Source organism: Coffea eugenioides, chromosome 4, assembly GCF_003713205.1.
Source record: "Coffea eugenioides isolate CCC68of chromosome 4, Ceug_1.0, whole genome shotgun sequence".
Taxonomy (NCBI): Eukaryota; Viridiplantae; Streptophyta; class Magnoliopsida; order Gentianales; family Rubiaceae; genus Coffea; species Coffea eugenioides.
In genome coordinates, this window is record NC_040038.1 from 5,902,377 (window position 1) to 5,927,884 (window position 25,508).

At 36.7% G+C, this 25,508-nt stretch overlaps 2 protein-coding genes across 2 annotated transcripts; one reads left to right on the plus strand and one right to left on the minus strand.

Annotated features, from left to right (window-relative positions):
* The first annotated feature begins 2,719 nt into the window (after nucleotides 1–2,719).
* LOC113768445 (DENN domain and WD repeat-containing protein SCD1) lies at nucleotides 2,720–19,240 on the plus strand. The gene is made up of 31 exons (XM_027312798.1): nucleotides 2,720–3,196; nucleotides 5,118–5,211; nucleotides 5,378–5,579; nucleotides 6,895–7,036; nucleotides 7,155–7,255; nucleotides 7,452–7,515; nucleotides 7,671–7,784; nucleotides 8,086–8,306; nucleotides 8,820–8,874; nucleotides 8,965–9,048; nucleotides 9,271–9,466; nucleotides 9,576–9,705; nucleotides 9,802–9,865; nucleotides 9,952–9,996; nucleotides 11,142–11,217; nucleotides 11,351–11,424; nucleotides 11,507–11,557; nucleotides 12,000–12,157; nucleotides 12,748–12,795; nucleotides 13,753–13,810; nucleotides 13,961–14,044; nucleotides 14,207–14,456; nucleotides 14,538–14,728; nucleotides 15,346–15,410; nucleotides 15,575–15,698; nucleotides 16,895–17,076; nucleotides 17,162–17,233; nucleotides 17,316–17,476; nucleotides 17,556–17,597; nucleotides 18,610–18,818; nucleotides 18,962–19,240. Exons 1-31 carry the CDS (start codon nucleotides 3,020–3,022, stop codon nucleotides 19,055–19,057), a joined length of 3,630 nt encoding a protein of 1,209 aa, XP_027168599.1. The 5' UTR covers nucleotides 2,720–3,019; the 3' UTR covers nucleotides 19,058–19,240.
* Nucleotides 19,241–19,928: 688 nt separating this feature from the next.
* On the minus strand, nucleotides 19,929–22,800 carry LOC113767996 (protein PLANT CADMIUM RESISTANCE 6-like). Its single transcript, XM_027312204.1, has 4 exons — nucleotides 21,981–22,800; nucleotides 21,384–21,455; nucleotides 20,866–21,078; nucleotides 19,929–20,162 (listed from the first exon to the last, which is right to left on the minus strand). The coding sequence occupies exons 1-4, from the start codon at nucleotides 22,798–22,800 to the stop codon at nucleotides 20,077–20,079; spliced, it is 1,191 nt and encodes a 396-aa protein (XP_027168005.1). The 3' UTR covers nucleotides 19,929–20,076.
* Between the last annotated feature and the right edge of the window lie 2,708 nt (nucleotides 22,801–25,508).

The following is a 25,508-nucleotide window of genomic DNA, read 5'->3' on the forward strand; positions in this document are numbered from 1 at the left end:
TCTGAGCATGTGGAAAAGAGTTCTACAACAACTCATGTAAGTGGTCTCCATATATCAGGTCTTTATTTATGGGTGTCACGGCTTATTGATTCATGTTATGTGCTTGTTTGCAGTTAAGCTCCAAAGCTAATGGTCGCAAACTTTATTCCCACAGCCACGAAGTAACGATGAGAGCACCATACTCATACGTGGACTTGGGGACAGCCTCTCATTCCAGCAGTGGACTTAAGCCAACACAATTCACATGGCAGGGGAATTTGTGTGTTAACCTATCTACATTACAGACAGCTGCTGGACACGCGAAGGAGTCACCTGGAATTGAAAATGTGCAGCTCCATGGGGATGGAAACCAATCTGTTAAGTTGGGAAAATTGCAGCAACATGTCAAATAGCCTTCAAGCATGAACTGACTGATGCTGGACAAACCAACTCAAGAATTGTACAGGCATATAGCCTTTTTTGTTTTGTAGATACAATCAAATTAGGCAACTAAAAGCCTCTGTTTTGCTAGTCCAGATGTGGCAAACTTTTGTTCAACTCATATAGTCCATTGGAACTAAGATTTTTTTTGTTAACATGGAATTTTTGTTAGCCTCTGTTTTTGGTAGCCTCTGTTTTGGAACTCATATAGCCTTTGTTCTGCTAGTCCAGATAGGTGAAATGCAGAGGTTGTTAATGTGGATTTTTGTCATTCCTGGTATTGCTATTGTGTATTGGATGATTTGTTGAATGATCAAAGGCTTTTGCTGAAAATTTTATGTTCTGGTACGACTATTGTTTGCTGTTGTTAATGTGACATAAACTACTTACAATAAACTTCACAAATTGGGACACTAAAATCCCTAAACAACAAATTCTGATTACATAGCAGGTCCAACGTTCACAATTATGGGACATAGCAGGTCCACTATATCCCTAAATTTGATACAGTACATATAAAACCAACACTTTTAGGGAAAGTGCTGGTAATTACATAGTCAGCAAAAGTAAGAATTTCCTTCCTGCACCACTCAAAAGGTCCACTACTTAGCAATGACAGACAAAGGTGGTCCCATATTTGAGCAAACAAAACAGGCAGTCCGGCATAAGCGGTTGCTTCTTCTGGAAAACTCATTTTGGACGTTCTCCCCCAGATTTGAACAAAAACAACCACATGACAATGACAACCCAGTGGATAATCAAGTACATCTTAGCTTCCTCACTTTCGATTGTTGGCACCTTGAATTTTCTTTCAACCTGTCCAACTCAGCTTCCATCTTGTTCATCGACCTTAGCAGTCCAGGTATTATTTCTTTTGACCTTTGACACATCTCAGGATCAACCCAATCCCAGTATATGCAGCCTCCTTGTTCCTAGTTTGACAAGAACATTATGTTTGCAGACAAGATTAGGTGGCTACAATTCGTACAAACCAAAAATAAAAAACAAGTATAAACACAAAACCCTAATTTCCCTTACTCTGTACTTGGCACATCGACAAAACCTTCTTCCTGGGTTCATGGCAGTCCATGATGTCATCATCAATGTTTGCTTTCCACAATCACAAAATTGCCTCACCATTTCTCTTTGTTTGTTGAACCATGCGTTGGGTTCTCCTTTTCTTCTTCCTGCCTTGTGGATAGCAAAATGACAACTTGGGTCTCTCAGCATACCGACCTGAAGTGCCCTTTTATGATTTGGATCGGGTCTACATTATCCATCTGAAGTGGGTTGCATGGAGGGAAACCTTCCCTCCATATTTCACCACCTTTTTTTAATCTATATATGTGATTTTTGTGAATTTTCATTGTTGCCCTCGGTCAAAATCTGGTGTTTGCCACGCTCTTTGACCACCAACGGCATTCAGGATTCTGTCAACAATTTTCCTTAACTGGGAGCAAATTAAAAGTTTAGGGATTTAAGTGTCCCACTTTGAAGTTTAGGGACTTAAGTGGGTTATCGTCCAAAGTTTGAGGGGACAAAGTGGAATTAACCCTAGATTATACTTTGCTAACTTATATATGACTTCATGGTTTTGTACTTTTTAGAATTTGGCTTTATTAGCAATATCATATATTAGTAGCTTTGATGAGGTTCATTTATACATGTAATTTTAGCGTGTATTTGGATTGTAATTTTTTTTAAAATACTACATATTTCGTGGACATATTTTTCAATTATTTTTTATCTTACATATATCAAATCGTTACAGAAATTTTTCTACAAAAAATTCAAGAAAATGCAATCTAAACAAAGCCATTAATGTATGTTAGATAAAAAATATTGAAAAATACGGTGATGAAAAACATAAATAGATTTTTCTGTGGAAAATTTCAATCCAAACAAAACTGTACGTATTTCTCCCAAATGGTTATTTATTAATTATGTCTAACCTATAAAAAAAAAAGAGAAGCCTATTGTTCTAAATGCCTATTGTGTAGGTAAATATTTCTCCGAAATATTTCTTTATCAATAATGTTCTCTAGTTTCCTTTGTACCGTTAAGGACCATAAGCTAGTTGTTTGTCAAGATCAAATAACGAATACAACTTTTTTCGAGGGGCAAAATCGAACATTGGCCTGCATTACAGGCGCACCAGAGAAATATTCCTACACTCAAATGGTTAAAAGAAGAAAGAGGGTCCACTGCACCGAAAACGTTGAAAGTTCGTCAGCTACCTTAAACTCGTGCCTGCTGCGACGCTTTCTACGAATATCCATCGATAGCTATATCATGAAATTCTTGTTTGCAGGTCTGAGCAAAATTTTGCAAATCATTTCAATCTAAAATAGTAATATGAACGCAATAATCAGTTCAATCTCGCAAAATTTTGCAGCATAATATTCTAAATCCATCCAAAAAAAGAGAAAAAGTATTGCCGTTGAACTTGAAATGCATCTGAACTTATTACGGCATGCATAAACCCAGATCTGCTCTAAAATAACCGAAAAAAGAAAAAAACCCCAAGTTCTCCCTCATTTCCAATTGAGGGAGAGAGAAATCAGGGAGGCATTGTTAGTTTGAAATTAGGATTGAAGAAATGGCGAATCGGATCTTCGAGTACTTCGTGGTATGCGGAATTGGGCCTGAGATTGGGACTTTGGATGGAGAAAGAGGTTACCACGGGAGCGAGTTCATGTATTTGCCCTCGCTTCTCGATCAGTATCCTCCCACCGATCACACTCTCTATCCCCCTCCTCCCCCTCAGCTCCCAACTGTAAGTTTATCCATTCCCAAACTTCTTCCCGAAATTCTGCTTATTTGATTAATTTTTGGTGCAATTTTTTTCTTTTAAATATGCGCATTTGAGTGCTGTTCAGATACTTTTAAAGCATTATTACTAAATAATCAAATTGAGCAAGACAATGTAACATCGGCCATATGAATGGTGTGACATTGTAAATCTACATGGTAAGTGTGTCTGCGAAGTAAAACAAGTTTAAGAACTGGTTCATCCAGTTTAGATTCATTGTTCATGCCTTGGTTGGTAAAGTGCGCATCTTGTGTTGGAGGCGCATGAGGTGAGGTGACTTGGATGATGAGGTGCTAGTTGTGCAGCTTTTTGAAGTCTGCATAGTTGGTTATTTAAAGTTTCGTTCTTTTTGGGAAGTTCTGTTCTGGGATTCTGTCTCGTAGGACTTGGCAAATGCTTCAAGGGAGAATTTTAGTTATAGGTTTGGGTTGTTTTTTATCTACGTATTTTAAATAGATCCCAGGACTTCAGATAAGTATCTGAAAGACATAATGTGGAAGTATAGACTTGGCTACACGCGAAGATTAGTAGGAGTGCCTGGAAAAACTGACAACAAATATGGGTGGATTTGAAGAAATAGCCTGTGAATGAATTCAGAGAATTGTAAATTATTGGTGACTTGTATTAAAAAAATTTTGGTATCTCGAAAGAAGCATAGACAGTCTTTATTGGCTTAAGACAATATTGTGGAAACTTAGTTGAAGGAATAAGAGAGTCGATTTCTTATGATGGGAAGTTTCAATTGCAGTAATCAGAAAGTTAATGTCACCTTCTGTTGTAATTTTGAAAAAGGAGAGTGTGCAAAGAAAAAGACATGATTATGAACAGCCCTGTTGCTGAGTTTTGTTCTCATGATAACCATGTGTTTAAGAAAATGCTTAATTTGGGCCATCACTGCTGAAAAGTTTTAAAACTTGTATACATCTAAGATGGAAAAAATATTTGGAGGAAAAAAGCTTGTGCATAACAATTAATAATGAATGTAGGTATGATTTATTAACATGTAACAACAGATCCCGAAAAGACAAGTTTAAATGTTAATGATAAGTCACTCATTCTATGCGTATTTGTATGTTTACAATGAATTTCAGTTTGACTAAGTTGTTATTGTCTGAGGCACCCATTTTTTTCCTTGACCTGTCATAATTTTTTGGTTGGTATTAGTAATTTACATGCTTTAGTTGAGTTGGGATTGCATAAGAAAAGCTATGAGGCTTGCAAACAAATGCAAAGGATGAATAGAGTATTCAGAGTTTTACGTAGTGCCTGGCCTCAATGCAATGTAGATCGGGGTATTACCTGAGCCCCAAAAGGCTTGGCAGCTAAATATGCTTTGTGTCTTTCGCAACCTCTTGAGATGTAGCTTACATGAAGTATTATGTTAGCATTAAAAAATTGTAGTATTCAAAGATAAAATTGGAAGAAATTCCTTCTTAGCTACTTTAAGTATGAGAAATTGGATAACTGGGGTCAAATTGGTTTTTGGGCAATTATATTGAAGAGAGGTATCTATTGCAGAAAGTTGACTTTATCTCGAAAAGTGAAATGGAGGAATATATGCTTTTTATGCAAATTTCTGCTATTATAACTAACCGAATACAACTTTTGTGAAAATTTAAACTTCTGAGTACTGGTAATATGATTTTCATTCATGAAATGTGAAAAGTTTGGAGATCATGTCAGTCAAAGCTATTAATTTCGTTTCCGTTGAATGGTAAATCCTGTTCAATTGGAATTTCTTTTTTGATAAGACGTTTAGTCCTACTGTGATGTGAACAAGGACACTGAGGAAATGATGAGGAAGTTTGAACCATTAATTCCAAGTTATTATATTCAAAATTAGATATATTCCGCATTTGGATAAAATGATTCTGTTGCATGGCAGTGCGTTTTACCTGCTGGTGTTCAATTCCATGCATCTGGCTTTGATTCTAAAGATCCTTCAACCTTTCCACGGAACTATCCTATTGTTTTAACTGGTAAGAAGTCTCATTCATGCCATGAGTGTTCTCCCCTCCAAAAGATGAAAGGGCTGGTTTTTCACCACATTTTCACCGTGTTTTTTTTTTTAATGCAATTTATGATAATTCTTCAAGTACTAAAGTTGTTCACTATCTTTTATCTTGGATGTGATTGTTCTTGCAGAGGGAGATGGGTCTAAAATTTATGTTAGTTGCATTGCTTTCCGGGATCGTGTTTGCGAGGATATTGTTGAAGCTTATCGCATTGCTGCAAATTCTTTTGCTGATAAATGCATCTGCCTTGTTTCTCGTTCACCTAGTTTTCGTATACTACGAGATGCATTGGAGGAAATTTTTTTGCTTTGTTTCTCTTCTTCTGGAAGTAGGTATGATGCAATCATGTACTTTTTCTTGATATTTTTGCAGTTAGGATACAAAGATGTTGCTTGAATGATGAATTTAGGATCATTTGTACATAGTGCCGATTTGTGTCAATAATGTACTTTTCTGCCTTGAAAAGGTAAGGTTGACGGGCTGCTCCTGAATTTGAGGGCATTGAATGACCGTTTACCTTAGTATTGATCTTAGTTTTCTGTATTTAACTAAGAAAGGCCTGTATGTTTGCATCAAAGAAATGCCCCTCCTCCCTTTGCAAGGGTTTCTCAATGACATTACTACTTAGGCAATTTGTTGCCTCTCTGCTTCTTTTCCCCTTTCCCAAGCCCCCCTCCCACGCGGCAGTGTTTTTACATGAATTTGCTTTTTCAGAGAAAATGAAAAAGCACTTTCCAATTATTACTAAAGGAAAAGTTTATCTTGAAGATCTACTGTCAAATATCAAGAGTGAGGAAAAAGTTCCAAATGTGGTTTGGTGTGCATGCTTGTTCTTCTCGTGTCAGTCAGTATGCCCCAGCTCATTGACAAGGAAATACACTTTTTTTCTTTTGGTTCTCTCAAATGCATAGAATGATGTTGCAATTAAAAAGGAAACGTTGTTTAGGATGGTCAATGATGTCGAATATGTGCACAAACATTCATTCCTAAAGTTAATGGGTTATTCTTTATTTAGGCATTGAAAGCCCTGGTCTCATTGTCTGAGGCGCTTAATACCAAAGCTTAAGAATAGTAGTAGTATAATGTGGCAGAAGTTAAGAGATAAAGCAATAACTATAGCATTGTCTCTAGAATATCATGACATCAGTTATACTTTTGTCAATAAACACGCTTCTTTTACCTTACTAAAAATTACTGCAGTACTATGACTTTTGTTTCGGGTAGCATTTCTAAATTCACAAGTCTAGTCATTCTTAGTGGATGGTCATGAGCTTTGAAGCGAAAAGTGAGAAGTACAAGGAAGCTTGGGGATCAACTTCGAGCTCTATAACATAGAAATTCTACCCACAGGCTGTATTTTTCAGTCATGACTCATTTTCCACTAACTGCAGAAGTGTTATTCAATAAAAGAGCAATGTTGTTGTCTAGAGTTGATAAAACCTCTCGACGATCTGATTTAATTGCATCATGTATATTTACAAGTTTGTTGATTTTATTCCAGTAAAAATAACAGATAAATATTATTGTTTTGGTTCTTTCCTTCTCGTGATAATAGTCTATGATTCCATTCCTTTCCAATAAAGGAGGATCGTTTCCCTTTTATTTCTTCTAATGAATTTAATGAGCTGAATTCTGCAACAATTTCAGCAAGCCATTATGGGATGTTATAGCATATCTGGTCTCCAGTGTACCTTTGCCTACTCCTGGAAAGGATCGAGTTCTGTTTGCAATTGAGGATAGCCTCCTTGCAGTTGAGGTTCCACCAAAGGATGGGCTTCCTCATGCTGATGTATGTGTTAGTCTGTTGTTCAACTTTAGTTTCCGGCTACTTTTGCTTTTTTTTTTTTTTATTTAGAATTTTCGAGTTGTCATGTTTTTGATAATCACAGCCTGTTGCTTGATGCCAGATATCATTTCAACCCTTGATCCAGTGTCTCGATGTTGACAATTTTATCAAATTATTTACAGCTGTGTTGCTTGAGAGGAGGATTTTACTTCGATCAAACAAGTAATTCTTTGTGATTTAGTTGTTGGAATTAGTTCAGTTGATAACTAATGGACTGAATATAGTCAAGTCTTTATTCTTCATCATATAGTGGGATTTTAATTGCCATCGTCCTCATTCCCCTCCCCGCCAGTGTGCTAAAAAATTGAAAATTTGAATGAAAATTTCTAAGTTATATCCTTTCACTTTACTGATGCAGGTATTCTCTTCTAACTCTGGTTTCGGAGGCTATATGCCATCTTATTTATCCATTTCGTTGGCAGGTAATTTTTGCAAAAAGCAACATAGTTTCACTCATTAGAGAAATCAATTGTAGGCCTAAGTTACAAATTGCACAATTTGGATTGCTCATTCCATCCTTTTGATTTCCTGACCGACTCACATTAAATTGTTTTGCTGTTTCTTTTTTGTGCTGAAGCATGTCTACATTCCATTGCTTTTCTTCAGTGGAGTCGATTATATTGATGCTCCTACGCCGTATATGATGGGTCTTCATTCTGGTGTTGATACTTTTGGGCTAACAATGGATGGCGTAAGTTCTATACTTGGATTGTTAACAATAAGAATTTTAAACTACTCTCCGTCCTTGTTCTCCTTTTTATCTTTACCATTTGTTGCAACTGTTAATGGGTCTGTGAATAGGTGGATCTAGAGAAGGGTAAGTTTTGGAAGTGGCTAATCTTTTTTAGTGCATGCTTTTGGAGGCTCTGAAAAGCTGTTCTTTCTTTCACCTGATTTTTTACTTTGTGTTTTAATTAGGCTTGCTGATCTCATCTACTTCCAGAAATTTAAAGTTTTTTAACTCTGATCTTTTTCACATTTTGATGTCGTAGGTAGTTGTTGTAGACCTTGAGCACAATTGCATTACCACATCTGAGGATATTCCTCCCATACCAGAGCCAGAGTATAGCTCTTTGCGGGGGGACATAACGAAATTGTTGCATCCGAATGTTGTTGGCATAGACCAAATGAAGGCCACTCTAAGTAACTGCAAGGAGGAGTTTCTTAGAGGTAGTAGCAAGCCATGGGGAGAAGATCATGACCTTCAACTGAGGTGATTTTTGAAAGCCAACTGTAAGCTTTTATGAAATACGAATTGATTTCCTGGGGCTGACAGTTTTTTTTTTTTTTTTAAATGTTTTAGGCTTGGTATTTTGGTTGCTGTACTTTTCCTTCTCTTTTTTGCATCTTCAGATCTAGTTCTTTTATGATCTTCGATTGCAACTTGCTGTTTGAAATCTTTTTCTTTTCCTGATATTTTCTTGATAATTAATGATCCAATTTATGGTAGTAAAACAACGATTGATCCAGCATTAGGGTTTAGGTTGTTTCAATCTGAACTAATGAGCAATTGATTTTAAGGACTCAGATGGTGTATGTTCAATGGTTTGTGGTTCTTATCCATCAGTTTATCCTTTTTATTGAGTTTTCTTGCATAAGCATTTCTTTGTGAATGTTGTACTTATTTATTTACTGAATTTCCAAATCTCTGCTCACATCCATATTGTGTAGCAAATTGTTCTGTGGATATGTTTCAAAATAAATTGGTCTCTTTTCTTATTTGCAGGATTATATTTCTAAAGTTCTTCGCATCAATATTAGGTGGCTACCGCAACTTTATAGTATGAAACTTTTACCTTGTGTGGGTACTTGATTTAGATTTACATTTAGCATTGTGACTAATAACCTTTTGCTGCACCCTTCTTAATCAGGAAAGTACCACAACTCTTGTCTTCAACACTCAGGCTTTCTTGAAGAAGCGTTCCCGGTCAACAAACCAGCCGCCAGATCCGATGGTAATCCAGAACGTTCTTGACTTTCAATAAGATAATTTTAGTGGTTGTGGTCTATTTGGAATCCTATATCTTTGCAATTTTGCTCTGTTCTAAAGTCAGGTTTTTTAGCTTCAATTGAGAGAAACAGTACGCACTTTGCAGAATCATGAGAGAGTTTTGCTTGTTAAAGTGAACTCAACTCGTTGATGGACTAAAATGTTTTTCTATTGGTTTGTTTAACAGATCTCCCAATTTTTAGATTCTCAAGGGTTCTTAGATTATCTGGGGAGAGGCGTAGGGTTTGAAGAAAGCAATATTAATTTGCTTGATAAGTTACAAGATGCAATTGGGAGGGGTCAAAGTCCTCTCTCAATCCTTCCATCTATTATGGGAGAGCCTGAGATTGTAACTATATCTGACTATCGTGCAGGATCATCAGGTATTTTTTTGTGTAATTAATTACTGGGAACTTACCACTGCATTATGAGTTTGAAAATACCAAAAGAGTAATTCATGCTGGATATACTATTTGAAACTCTGGTTATCAGGCTCAGATGCCAAATACTGTTATGATAGATTCCCTTCAAACATCTTAAACGAAGAAGAGGAAGTAAAGAGAAAACAGATTCTAGCTACTGCAAGTGGGGCCCTTGAGTACTCTGGAAAGCATGCTCCTGGGTAGTTATATCTGACAAATTAATGTTATTTACTGATATTAACATGATTGTGCAGATGCTTTTTTATTTCATTATTTTGTTTTCCTTCTTTTTTCAGCTCACCTTCAATCTTTGCTGGTCAAGATTCTAAGGCTGAAAGTCTCAGTCCAAGGGAGAGGGCAGTAAGTGTTCTAAACTGATGCTTCCGGTTCATAAGTGACAAGGCTATCCCTTGTCTTAAAGATACCAAAAATATTCTGTCTTACAGGCTGAAAGAGAGCGCATGGTTTTGGACATCAAAGTCAAGTTGCAGGTAAACTGGTTTTCTTTTTATAAACTTTATTCTACCAGAATTTTCACTTTGTAGCACCTTTTGGCTGTACCCTGTGATTATAGCCTTTTTTCCGAAGACATTTGGAAAAAGGAATTCTGAATTAAATAATAATAATCCCGTTTCCTTTCCCTTTTCTGGAACAGTAGTTTCTGGTGGAAAGAATTTCTCAAGGAAACTGTTAGTTCTTGATTTTTCGAACTTAGTACAAGATGGAATTTACATTCTGGAATAAATAAGTTTTGGTTACCTTTTCTGTTCATTGGTGTTCTGATGGAAATTGAATATTAGCAAAGTAACAAGTTCCTTGAAAATGAAAATCTCTGTAAATTTTGAAAATTTTAATAAAACAAAAATGCTTGTCTCGGTTGGCAAGAATTGCCTTAAAGAGGACATTCAAGTAATTTCACAATACAGTGCTGTTCAACTCTTTTTCCTTTATTTGAGCTGGTATATATTTCTATTACTGGTTTTTCTTGATCTATGGTTTCCATTTGTATTTTCTTTCTACATCAGGTCAAAATTCATCCTTTTGGTTTTATTTAAAAATGTTCGTAGTTAGAAGTTATTGGGTTTAAGTAATCCTGCTTTGTTAGCAATAGTTCTGGAACAAATTGAGCTATTCTGCCTGCAGTTACCAGCTTCTTTAACTAGTTGCAGTGCTTTCATGTTTTTATTTATGTTTTTCAATATTCATGCACATGTTACTTTACCATGTTTGTCAATCAGATGTGCACTAGAAATCAGTTAATGCAAAAAGATAGAAGCTGTTAGCTTTTAAAGTTGTTTCATGGATTTAACATGATTGTAAAATATGTATACGCATGTGGTTATTTGTTTCAATTATCTTTCCAGGCATGAGTTCAGGAAACCCCAAAGAAATGGGAATGGTTTAACATTTTCTTTAGAAAGGGTTGTTACTCTTACATATGCAAACTATTTCTCATGGCCTCATTGATGAATAGGATATAGTTTTACTGAAGATCAGGGTAATTGTATTTTTGCCATACAGAAGTTTCTTCTTTTCTTAAAAAGTCTTTAGCTGAACATGTTTGGCTTTTTTAGCCTAAAAGTTCTGTTGCGGTCTTATTTCAAACTTTAACCTGGAAAATTTTCTTTGCAACTAGGGGTTATGGCTACGTCTTCTCAAACTGGGAAGCACTGATGATCCACTTTCATCATTTGAATATGGAACAATCCTTGGTATGTTTTTAAGCATTTATATTTTTTTTGGGGGAGGGGTGGATTTGTCAGATATCATTTTCTTTGTTCGTGTAGGTTTAAATGTATGAAAGCCATCTTTGATTTTTCTGGTTTATCTTTATAATCCTCTCAGCTTTGATCGAGTCGGATGCTGAGGGCATTGGTGGTAGTGGCTTTGTTGAATGTATAAGGGAGCACATTCACTCGGTTTGTGGTGCAACTAGGAGATATTGATTGAATGGTATTCTGCAAGTCTCGTGGAACTCACTTTTATCTGGTTTTTGCGCAGGGGTGGACCTGTCAATTGACTGAGGAGCAGTTTATTGCCGTGAAGGAACTGGTGTGTTTAGCTTCATGCTATTGATCTGATAGCCAAGAGCTTAGTGAGATATAATGTCTTAGCGGTTATGATTTGATTTACTTACCAAAACACTTGGTTAATTAAGAGTTATTGCTGCTTTTATATACTTCCCAAGTTCAGACTTCAGAGATGTCTTTTATCTTTCAAAGTTTTGATTCTCTACTCCCCTTTCATTTTGAGTGTTTTTGAACTTCAAAATTTATTATGATTAGGGGTAGAGCCCATCAGTCCTTTTCTTTAGTGCAATTAATGATTCAGAACTCTCATCAACCATGATAACTAGAGGACTAATTTCTAGAGCTCCCCAAATTACAGAAAACTCTCATAGGGCAAAGCTTTCATGAGAAGACTAACAAATTATAGGTCAACGTGGCATCTTTGGATAAGATTTCTTACCGTGAGTTATTTTGCAAAATTTCAGCTCAAAACAGCAATTACTCGTGCTACTTCTCGGAATGACATGGCTACCATCAGAGATGCCCTTGAAGTTTCAGCTGAAATATACAAGAAGGATGTGAACAATGTTTCGGACTATGTCCAGCGACATCTTCGTTCTCTTCCTGTGTGGGACGATTTACGGTAAGTATGACACCGTCTCACGTTCTTTTTTAATAGGGTTAGTGTAAAAGCTAGGTAAGTACACTTTAATATATGAGATCGTGTATATTTGTCATGTAGCCTCTTTTTCCATCCTATATGATTATGACTTGTAAGTGCATTGTCTATCTTTCGTAGGCATGTTTCCACTTACACATACACGTTGATAATATTTTTTTTAAAACGAAGGAATGACTGTTTGTTTATGCATTTTTTAATTTTCATCAATTGTTGGAAAAAGACCAAGGATTTCCAGGCAAATTGGCTTGCAAATCCAAATACATAGCAAACATATGTGAGATGCCTTGGCATGATCTGTGGAGATCTGATCCTATGATATGTTAGAGTAGGTTGATTTGCTGATCTATATACCCATATAAATTCCATGGTCATTAATTTTATTCCTGTGACCTCATTCTTGTTGCAGCTTTAAAACTCAGGAAAAGTGATGTAACTTTGTCCAAAGCTAATACCACTCTCAGACAAAATGAACCATTACTATCCAAGTTTTACAGTTCTTTTAGTCAATTGTTCTGCCAAATTTTAACTTTCTCTTTGTGGTTATATTTCAGTTTCTGGGAAGGGTATTTTGACTATCTGTTGGACCGCTTCTCCAGCAAGTAAGAAGTCATGCCAATACCTCCCTTCCCCCCCACCTTCTCTCTCTCTCTCTCTGTGTTGTAGGTTTGCATTAATGATAGTGCGTATAGCTGCTTCATTGTGGTCATTCTATCTGCTTCTTGTGTTGTTGGTTCTGATGGGCTACCAGAAACACTTTACATGTGCTTTAATGTTTTAATGTGTTTTCCTTTTACACTTTCTCATGAAATGCTTCCTTTTGATGCACTTGGCAACTCACTCCGTGCATGTGACATTGTGGTGTGTTTTTTATTTGCTTCTGGCATTTTTTAGAATGTTACTACCCAGACAATTTTGGTTGAGCCTACACCAGATGGTCCAGCTGCCTTTTCTTTTCGTCTAATCTTGTCATTCTACATGCTTGTGCTTCTTCTGGGTTGACAAGTATTGTAGTATAACGTCTCAATCTCCTAAATATAATGCTGTAACTATGTTATTACTCATCAATATAATAAATATTACTAACAACTCGAAATCTCTGGGTTGCAAATTAATTTGATACCTATTGGAAAATCAATCTTGATCACCTGTGTAACGCTTGCCTGTAATGTTTTAATTGCCTTTCCCCAGCAGATCTGCGAAAAGGAAAAAAGATCAAAATTTGATACCAGTTAGCATTATTAATGGGCTATTATATTACCTAATAGTTAATTAAATAAGCTTTTTCTGTTAACTTGAGCTTTTAGATGAGTTGTTACTTAAGTGTGTGGGTTGTTTTCCTCCCAAGTTCGACCTTCTGCTCATTATCATGTGCTCATTATCATGTGCTCATTGCTGCTTCATATAAAACTTCAAGTTCTGAAACTCTATCCTTTGTATCACTGAAGGTTTAACCTCATTAATTACTTGAGAGTTGCAAGTCTCTTTTTAGGTCGCTTTTTGAAAGAGGATTAGTTATAAAAAGTTCCAATTTTAAATTTCTAATATTGATTTGTCAGATCTGCGAATTATGCAACCCTGGTGACAACTCAGCTAATCGTTATGGCTACACACATGGTACCTTTTTTGCTTTACCTCATTTTTTAATTCATACCTACCTGAAGCCCAAAAAATGACATCAAAAAGGAAAAAAAGGGAAAAACTAAGAAAAGAAAATCTTTTGTGCAAAATGCTTGAGCTCTAAGTCATCTTCTCTTATCGTTGAAGGCTGGGCTAGGACTTGCTGACACTGATGCTTGGTCTTTGATTGAAACAATTGCCGGGAAGAACAACATCGGTTATAATCACATGGTGAGTTATGCTTACTCTCTCTCTCTTTGATTCCTATGTTTAGCATGTTTTCAATTTTTGCATCTTTAAGATCTTTCTGGATCTTTATGTCCTTCCGAATCTTTCTTGTAAAATTGATAATTGTTTGACTGCTAAATTTGTTCCTTTTTCTCATTTCATCAGATAAAACTTAGGGGATTTCTGGCTCATATTCGGCAAATATGTATTGGTTATTGGGGAATCTATTCTAGCAAGTCCCAGGCAGTGCCATTGTATGGATTGGCTTCTCCACGCCCTGATGCTGCTAATGAAGTTGAGCAACCAGCTGAGGCATCTGGTGTTGGACGAAGCTGGGTCCAAAGCATGTTTAGCAGGGACACCACATTGAGAGCCAACTCGTTTAGCCGTGTTCGCAAGTGGACTTCTGATACTGGTAATATAGGTCTATAGATCTCTTTGGCAATACCTTCCAAGTTTGCTGTTTCATGATTATATTATTCATATGTGAATATAGGAGTAAGTGAGAATGGTAAGCAAGAACCATCTGCTGCTGGGCAAAAGAAAATACAGACTAGTGTTCGCACTCTTAGAGGTCATACAGGAGCGGTCACTGCTTTGCATTGTGTAACAAGTAGAGAAGTATGGGACCTAATTGGTGACCGTGAAGATGCAGGTTTCTTTATCAGTGGTAGCACAGACTGCACGGTGATGATCACATGGCTTCCTTTTTAAGATATTTTGGATGAGCATCATTAACATTGGTTAACATTTTTAACTTCAAATTTCTTTGGTATCTTTTCTGCCAGTTTGTGGGGAGGGGGAAGGGATGGGGGAGGGGGGGCCAGTGGTGGGTGGCAGAAGTGGGGTACTGGTGGTGGGTGATGGGGGAAGTGGTAATTTGGGCGTTTTGGACAAACACCAATTGTTCATAAGACTTCTACACTAAGCTAAAGTTTTAGACAGACCCCCTAAAAACGTGTTTGCCAAGCATGCCCTTGAGTCTATGTTCTGTGAGGTCTCATGGCCTTGGACAAATATCATATGCTACTACTTAGTACTTGCATGTTAAGCTGGAATTGTTGATCCTCTTAAGTTTTAGCCATAGATTGGATATTTGGAGAAAGATTAAGGATTGGGCCTGGATCTTGGATAAAGTAGAAAAATGAGTGGGTGAATATATATGTATATTTGTGTGTATATATCTACACACACACACACACATATCTAAAGTCTCCTTTGGATAAGATGTTATGTGTGCAATCTTACTCCGGCAGTTTGAGTTCCATGTAATCAATAGTATTCCTCTTTTTGAAATGATGCAGATTAAGATCTGGGATCCAAGTCTTCGTGGTTCTGAACTTAGAGCAACTTTAAAGGGGCATACTAGGTATTTTACATGACATTATATTTCTTCCCAAAAAGCTCTCTTTTGTTAACTGATGTTTTTGATCTCCTGTAATGCTGATGGTCTACATTGTAGTTAATTGCTTGTTTCTTTGCCAGTGCCACTTCATGGCTAACATTTGATATGTTTGCTTTCTGTTTGTGCAGAACAGTTAGGGCAATAAGTTCTGATAGAGGAAAGGTTGTATCTGGATCTGATGATCAGACTGTTCTTGTATGGGATAAGCGGACTACTCAGCTTCTTGAAGAGCTAAAGGGCCATGATGCACAGGTTCGGTTACAGCATTGTATCTCAGCTTCTATGTCTTGCATCTTTAGCCAGTTTTGTGTTTGTAGTTCCAAGTTCCAACTGTGAGGAATTCAACCAATGTCCAGGAGGAACAACTACTTCTCCAGGAGAAACAACTACTTCTCTGTGCTTGCGAGGGCGGGGGGGGACCGTACAACTAAACATTGGGTGTGGAAAACAGTTGGCTCTTATAATTCTAGAACTCAATTCAACTAAGCCTCTAGCTGTTGAATGTCGTAGTAGATTAGTAAATTAACCATGAGAAGAATCTTTTTCTTTCACATGAAGTTTCAGTTAAAGAGTGTGTGCTGACGGCCAAGGGAGCCAAGCAGATTAAGGTGCTAAAGAAATAATAATTTGCCTTTATAGTAGGTGACATAGTGATATTATGTGCGGATTGTTGGGAGTTACTATTTGACAGGGATGCCAATCGTGCTGGTGTACAAAACGAAGTGTTAGAATCTGGAAGACTAACAACATAAATGTGAACTCTGGTTGACATCATGAGTATGGCTTGTTACTACAATTCTTTTTTCTTGATACCTGCAATTCAAAAGAAAACAAAGTTTTTGATTTTTTAGGTTTGCCTCTGACAAATTGAACTGGGAAAAGAAAGATAGACTCTGATTTATTGTTTCAGCTTTTACGTTTTCATGTAAATTTGGAGTTGAACATTGGACTTCTGCCTTATCTGATGTAAATTTAAGTATCAGCATTTGTGCCTGGTTGAATTTATTAGTTATTTGTGCATGGGAACAGAAACTCTCACCAACCTTGTAATGCTAGGTGCTTCATGGTTGGGGTTTACCTGGATCTTGAGAAATATGGTCCCAACATAAACCTAGACATAATTCAAATGTAAAACAGGAACAAATTTTGTTCGATACTTTGTTTTAGTGAAAGGCGATTGTATTGTGATACCTTCGGGAAAACTAGTGTAGCTAAATATTAATTACAATTTTGTTTAGCTTTTGGATAATTAAGTAAATGCGACTGAAAATGTGCTGTATCAAATGATATTTATTGTAGTATATACCTTGCCTATATACCCTGCTTCAAAAATTCACTCTTCTTAGGATTGTGAACCTCCTTTCCTGAGTTATAAACATTCCGTATGTTATTCCCTTTTCATTGGATGTTTTTCAAGCTTACACCCCTTGTCCATTTCTTGCTGGCAGGTCAGCTATGTGCGAATGCTGTCAGGTGAACGTGTCCTTACTGCTGCCCATGATGGGACTGTAAAAATGTGGGATGTAAGAACAGATACCTGTGTTGCTACAGTGGGTCGTTGCTCTAGTGCTGTTCTTTGTGTTGAATATGATGACTCAACTGGGATCTTAGCTGCCGGTGGCAGAGATTCGTATGTCTTTGATGGATTTTGAGTTTGGTATAGTTGTATGCCTTTGAAATGGACCTTATTCTGTGTTTTTTCTTTGGCATTGAAGGGTCGCAAATATTTGGGACATACGAGCTGGAAGGCAGATGCACAAGCTTTTAGGGCACACAAGTTGGATTAGGTGGGTAATGGTTTCAAATTCTTTCATACTCCTTGGTGTATATGGCTATGAAGGTACTGTCAACAGGAGGCTTAATGTACAGGTCAATTAGAATGGTTGGAGATGCTGTAATTACTGGGAGTGATGATTGGACAGCACGGATGTGGTCTGTTTCTCGAGGAACATGTGATGCTGTTCTAGCTTGCCATGGAGGTCCAATCCTCTGTGTAGAGTATTCAATCTCAGATAAAGGCATAATAACAGGTTTGAAATCATCCTTCTTGGTGTTTGTTTTTTCTTTACTTTACCATTCTATTACATTCTGAAATGCCTAAATTTTCAGGCTCAACTGATGGATTGCTGCGCTTCTGGGAAAATGATAATGGTGAGAATAAAAATCTTTCAGCTTAAATTCGAAAGAAACCCTTCTTGCAGAAGCATTTAACTCTTTTCTATGACAAACTTACCCTCCATGTCCTCCCCGTTGGACTTGTGAAAATAATCTAACGAATAGCTTACTTGTTTGTTAATCATGCAAGTGAATTTCCTTTACTTAATCTCTTTAGGTATACTTGTGTACAATTTTGTAAGATAAAATTACATACATTGGACAGTTGAGACTTGATGATCACATAAACTGTGTACTTTTGGCACGAGAAACAGCATGAGCATTTTTCTACTATTTAAGTTTCCAATAATACTTTATAAGACAAACAGGATTCATCTTGTGTGACAGGGAATCACTTCTAAGACCTTTTGCAGATTCTGAATATTGGGCAATTAGCTAAGTTTGAAATACCGAAAGGTTTTCCCCATCCCTGGATCTTTAAGGTCTGGCATAAGACAAATATGACAGTGGGCAATCAGCACCTGATATTCATGCTCAGATCCATGCAATACTTTCACTATAAAATTGGTTTTATATTCTGTGTTTTTTCTTTCGCCATTAAATCTTTTTTTTTTTTTACATGAACTCAATTTATGTGGTTTAATCTGTAATTTGGCTGTATGTTTTTGTATACACACAATTTGAATTTCATTTGGAGATGGTACAGAATATCTAATATAAATTTTTATAATTTTGACTGTAAAGAATGTGCATATTTCCCCTTCGATTGTCCAGAATGTTGCTGCTTGTTCTTGTATATTAGGACAAATACCAATAGCACTAGTGGTGTTACTTATGACTGTGTGGAAAAATTTCTCATTTCCATAGGCATGCATTGCATTCTGGAGGTGCCTTTTTCAGATGTTTTGTTATATGGTCATGTTGGTCGGATTATGTTGGGAGGGGGACTGTTCTCTGAGGGTGTATTTTGGGCAGACACGTACACATTTTTAATTCTCCCGTCGTTGAACACCTATCTAAAACTATTTTGCCTGATCATACTTTTTAGGTGGTCTTAAATGTACAAAGAATGTTACTCTCCATACTTCTTCAATATTGTCTATAAATGCTGGGGAACACTGGCTTGGAGTGGGGGCAGCTGATAATTCAATGTCACTCTTTCATCGGCCTCAAGAGAGACTTGGTGGTTTCTCTAGCACAGGTGCAAAGATAGCTGGGTGGCAGCTTTACAGAACCCCACAGAAAACGGTTGCAATGGTTTGTTCTTAATCTCAAAAGTAGCTTTTCTTCCTCCTTTTTTTTTTTTTTCAAATATTGCCTAAGGTGTCGGAGCTTCTTTATGGTTGTTTTTTCTTCTTTGTGGTCATTCGTGATTAGAGAATCTCTTTTCATGTTTTCAGGTAAGATGTGTTTCTTCAGATCTTGAAAGGAAAAGGATTTGTAGTGGTGGCCGAAATGGGTTGCTTAGGTTGTGGGATGCTACCATCAACATATAAAAGCTTAGTATTTGCCTCTGATTCTTCTGTGTTGTAAGTTCGATGTGCATAAAATTTTGTATAAAGGAACTAGATCACATTCAACTAATAGATTGATTTGTTGATTTTAGATAGTAGTTGTGCGTGACTCACTCAATTTGGATAATGATTGACTTTGTATTGCACTATAATGCAAACATATTTTGCACTCAATAGGGATAGTTTGAAGCCCTTGCTGCTGTTAATTATTCCCAGTTTGACTGACTGACTACTTTGTTATTATCTATTTTTCATTCAAAAACCTCACTGCATATGGCCAATTCCACAATTGAGTAATTCTAAGCGAGCTCCTTGCATCACCACTTAAAACTAGACGTTAGAACTTTTATTGCTATGATAAGATGTTGCAATACGAAATGCATAATGGGTTTTTGCACCAGAAGCCGGTTTCTCTAGTCTCACAGAATATGCATTGATTGTGCATTCTAACCAGACTGGGAATCTGTTACCAGCATTGATGGCATTGTAGTGTTGTTAGTGTTATCAAAATATGTAGTGCTGGACCTTTTTGTTAGTGTTATCATTCGATCCAATTGACTAACCAACAACAACTATGAAGCTGGAAATCTGTAGACCGCATCATCATTGATTATACTGGCAAGTTACCTTTATTATATGGTCAATGACCAACTATTGGACTATCACCTATAAGAAATTCTACAATTGAGAGAGAGTTATTTGAATTTCACTTCCTTGCAAGCTCAGCCATATTTGTTTAAAATGGTCTCAAGACACAATCTTCAAAATCCATTCTTTTAAGAAAGTAGGCTTGTTTTCCATTTATCGTAAAAGCCAGAAGCAAGTACATCCATTTTGCTTCGTCCCATAATGGCACCTTATAAGCAATACAACTGGCATAATGAAATTGAGATAAAGAAATCAATATTTCACATAAAAGACAAAAGAAAAGGGAAAAAAGAAGAAGAAGAAGAAGAAATTATTCATTGTATCCTTTGAAATCTGAGACTTGAAAACTTGATCTAGCCCATCATGGTCTGCTTCGCTGGAGGCGTCATAGCTGCTAGCTGCGCCATCTGCTGACTTTTTGCCACATTTCCTAGCCAGCCTAACAAGTGCGTTAACCAAGTTAATTAATTTATATGTTTAAGTATTCGTCTCAACTTGCTAAAAGAATTTAATTTGTATGTACTTAAAAGCAGTTAATTAATTTCATAAGGTTGCATATTCTTGCTTGCCAGCATATGACTTGATTGAGTATCGTTCAAGTACCCAAATGGTTAAAAATTGAGATTTCCAGAAAACCATGTTGGAAATATAGTAAATAACTAATCTAAACTAGACAAATGCAAAGACCTTGAGGCGTGAAAACACTTTCCTTAAGGTGTTATTTGCCTCTATATTAGATAAATTACCTCTAGGGTACAACAAAGTCTAAGAACCATCAATCAAAAAGTGATTTAATTCTGTCAAAGTCCTACTATTTTAAAGAATTGAAACACCTGTCCAAAACACTATCAAATGATACAATCCTTATTGAATAGGTATATAGGTAGTTAACCATTTAATAGGTGTGCCTGTCAAATGTAACTGTCATTAATCACCTCTAATTAATTATCTAAAATAAATATTTTAGACAATTAATTAACACCCTACCCTAATCAGAAAGCCCCAAGGTCGTCTAAGGTGTTCTCTTTCAATGTGGGACAATCAACTTCAACTTTCTCGTTACAAACTATTACCAACGAACCAGACTCTATAACTTGATTTAGGCCATTGAAAGATTGAAACTTTTGATGTTGATGACTTACCAATAGAAGGATCAAGATTTCTTTCTTTAAGCTCCCTGTATTCTTGACAAAGGGCACACCATTCACAAAAGCAGTGAATCATCCAGTCAGGTGCGGGTGCTTCCATTAGCCCATATCGATTCCTGAGCTTTGTTCTGTAGGTGCATGACAATAAGCATGGCATGGCTATGAAGCAGGCAATCAAGCCATACAGCATTCCACTGGTACCACAAGCTGAAAATGGTGTACCCAACATACATGAGTATATTTTACGAGACATCTGTCTAAAGGATAAAAATTTACTACACCAATATTATATACACTTGAGGGCTTATATGCATGTGACACATACAATACTTTGACTTCAAAATCAAACTTCATATATATTGTGTTGTACATCCAACCAGCCAGTGTATATAATGTTGGTGGAGGAAAAATTACTCCAAATTTAAATCGATCCACGAAATAATTCAACGTAGCATTATTACTAAGCTATGAATGTGGAGAGTATATACACAGATGAAAATTGGTATACTCACAGGTTTGGCCAGAGTCGACAATCTCAGCTATTTGCCCGAATGTCACGCAAGGAAAGCAGGCTGTTATAAGAGCTGAAAGGCAAATATTTCACTCATTAGTTCCTTCTCTTCAACATCAGTTTCATGATTTTTGAGACATACACTCTTGAACAAATTAAGTACTGCTTGGAAAAAGAAAAGAATAGCATAAATACGCGTCTTGAAACAATATGAATTAAAGAAATGCCAAGATGGTCCATCTTCATGCATGTTTTCAATATTATGGATTTTTTTTTTCTAATTTTATACTTTTTAAAAGAGGTAATATCAACTAGAGAAGGGTTAATGGTTGAAGTTACCATTTGTCTTCTCCTTAGCAATATGATATAAATTCCAAAAAGGACTCGACTTACTTAAAAAAAGAAAGAAATCCATAAGATTGGATTAATTTCAAATTTAACAACCTGTCCATTTCCTAGCTTTTACACATTCAACATATGAATTTTAATTCACCTGTAACATTCAAAAAAAAAAAAGCAATTTTGGCTTAACCAATATTGAAGATTTTATGCTACTCTACTTCAAATGCCCGGGGAAAGGGAGAAAGAGATTAAATACCATTTGTTGGATCATCCATGCACGCGAACAAGGCTGTATTCCAAGGCTGAGTAGGAAGAACTTGAGCCACTGGAAAGCCAGTCATAGGGGTATTATTGATGACCTGAGCATGGGGATGAACTAATGGAGAATTCGGCATCGCCTGATGTATTGGAACCTGTCCACCTACACCCATTGCTGGCTGAGAAAAGGTTGCAGCTTGTGCAAATTGCGCCATGTTTGGTTGCTGAAATGCACTCTGTTGCGGAGGAAATGCCTGTGGCTGGCCTTGAGGTGGAGGAAAAGCTTGCGGTTGTTGACCCTGAGATGGAGGAAAAGCTTGCGGTTGATGACCCTGAGATGGAGGAAATGCTTGCGGTTGATGACCTTGAACTGGTGGAAATGCTTGTGGCTGATGATCTTGAGGTGGAGGAAAGGCCTGCAGTTGATGACCCTGAGATGGAGGAAATGCTTCTGGTTGATGATCTTGAGATGGAGGGAAGGCTTGAGGTTTGCCTTGAGGTGGAGGAAAGGCTTGGGGTTGATGACCAGTTGGAGATGACCTCATTTGGGTGTTTTGCGGTGGGAATGCCATTGGTCCTCTTGATGGCGTTGGATGGGATTGTGCATGTTGGTTTTGCTGGCCGGCAATTTCTTCTTTCTGGGGTTGCTCATGTTCATAATTTTCCTGATGAATTTCATCATTGGATGTTTCAAATGGAGGAGGTGCATCATCAATGGTTTCAGGACTCTGAGTTGCAGGCTGAAAATGATATTCTTGAGGCTGTTGGTGTTGTCCACCTCGCTGAGAAGGACCTGAATTTGCATCTGGACGTCCCATAATTAGCTCGACGCTCTCTTTCCTTATGCAGAGAAAGAGGTTTTAAAGGTGGTGGAGAAGCTTGAAGTATAGCTCGATTAGTAGATATTCTTGCTAGTTCTTGATAGCTAATGCTAAGTCGCTCCAGTAAAGGACCTAGTGTGAATGTTGAATTGTTGCTAGTCTGTCATAAATTAAGAAGAATTAAAGCAATATATTCTTTCTGCACTATTGCTTTGGCAACGGGGAAGAAATTACAATCATGGTTCAAATTCTCCGCCGAAATCGAGACGACTTGGCCGAATCGTCACCGAAACGGATCCCTCCAATACGATATTTGGACGAGATAATTTCAAAATATTTGACTCGTCGAGAACTCAGTTGAGTCACTGAGAACTCGGTCGAAAAGTTTTCGATACAGATAGTCTCGATTGAGTCGGTTCGAGTTATCTCGATTCAACTCACAAATTTACATTTTACAGATCTTCTTTTGCTGATATTTTGATTATTTTTGTTTAGCATATTTTTGAATATTATTCACAATTTTTAGAATATTAAATGTTTCAAAATTTGCGTCTCACTGAAATCATAATCGATATGTCGAGATCAATATAGAACGGTCCGGACCGCGACCGCGACTTTGAACCATGCCATGATTACAATAGGCTAAAAGAAGTTGGTGGGAAGAGGAATTATCTTTTGATTTTCGAGTTGGGGCTGTTTGTTATTACTTAAAAAGTCAACTAACAAGTGGCTAATAGAAATAGAGCTGGACGAGCTCTTATAGTACGTGGCCTTAACAAGTTGCCAGTAGTCATAATAATAATAATAATTAGTAATAATATTAAATTATGAGACTTTGTCTACTTAAATGATGATTAATATGTCGTGTGAACTAGTATTTTTTTTTTTTTTTTTGGGTAATCTCAGAGTAGACTTGCTTATTGAATGACTTTCTTCGTGGATAATAGCTGTATTTTTTTGGTATAGTTGCCGATCAAGGGACGACTTTGACTGACTTAAAATTAACATACAAGAAGGGTTGACGTTGACTTGGGCCGGGGTTGATTCCATTCCATTCACTGCTCGATATTATTCTTGACTTTTAGTACTATTGTTACTGTGCATCCCATGAGTAGAGCAAGCATTTTCTTTGGTCCAATCATCATATGGTTGGCCAAGAGAACGAAAAGAAGATACATAAATGAATTTGCCAATTAATGATCCTTCATACCTGATTTTTAAAAATGAGTTTCGTAACGAGGGATGTTAATGGATGCTTATGAATGTACTTAAATCATACATAATTTATCATATGCGTGTATATATTTACAATTATTACTCGATCTTATATTTATATGCTTTCTATAGTTGATTTTACATTTTCAAAAAAATTAAAAATTGAAAAACATTTTAACGAGCCTTCAGCGTATGCCCTTTTAGACAAATCCTTTCAAAAATTATGAATCAATCGTTCCTGGTTCTGATTTGGTGCCCAGCAGTTATTCCAAAAGAATATCTGGGCATTCCTAAAATTCTGTCGCAAGGCCCAAAGACAAAGTACGTTGTACCTGCTGCCTTGCCAACGATTACTTTTGACTTTTGAGGTAAGCTGTGAAGATAGTAGTCTGGCAAAGAAAGTGGCTACAATCAAGGCATCGTCTTCGCTATATTTTCACTCACTCCATCCAATCATCCATGTTCTTCCACGCAGCTTCCAGCTTAGTGACAACCCTTACTTCTTCAGTTCTTCTGCCTCGTTTCATGCTCCTGTATATCGTGCAGAAGCAACCGAAAGACTTTCTTTTCACTCACTGTCTTTATTGGAACTTGGATGCAGTTTAGTTCTTTCTTTTTTATTTTTTGGCAACCAAACCAAAAATGAAATTCCTATGCTCTGTAATCTTTCTGTATCTATACAAGATGCAGCAAGTTATCAAAAATTAATCAAAATATTTTTCCTTAATTGGTTTCCAAGTAAAAACCTATATATACCCAGGTGCATTTTCATTCCATGGTTCTGTTATGATAAATTCTTGCATGTTTCTTTCACTTACTTTTACTCGCCGAAATCTGGTGTAAAAAAGGTTCAATCAGGGCCTACATGTATAGACGACTCAAAGACTATTGCTCTTGCAACTTCAAATTGTGGAGAGAAGAAATTTTGCAAGCTTCGCATTTTGATACCTTAAATTTAACCAGAGAGAAACAAGGATTGAAAACAAAATGCAGAAGTGGCAGATTTTATGGACTCTTTTGTCGCAAAATTTGAAACTCTGATGTCGTCTTGTCTCAAAGCTTTTCTAAAATTGAAATTTTGCATGGCGATGTTAAGTAGGAAAGCATCTTTGGCAACTTTGAATTGGGAGCATATCGATGCCTTCCTGTAAAAATGTATCTAATTCTCAGGCTTCCTTTATTATTTATATCTTGGTAATGGAGCAAATTTGTATAATCTCTTTAGCCGATTGACCCCAAAAAATGTTCCATTGACCAAGAAAATATGTTTCCCATTTAAGTTCATTGGACTTGTTCAAACTCAACTTGGTTATGGTAGACAACCAATATCATCCATGCAAATTGATTAATGAACTCCACAATGATATGGAAGAATAAAATGACAGGACAATCTCTCTTACTCTTTTTTTTTAAGAAAAAAAAGAAAGATCATCTCTCAAGCACGATCTACAATTCTTAATTGTATTTGCATATCACATGAACCTCCACCA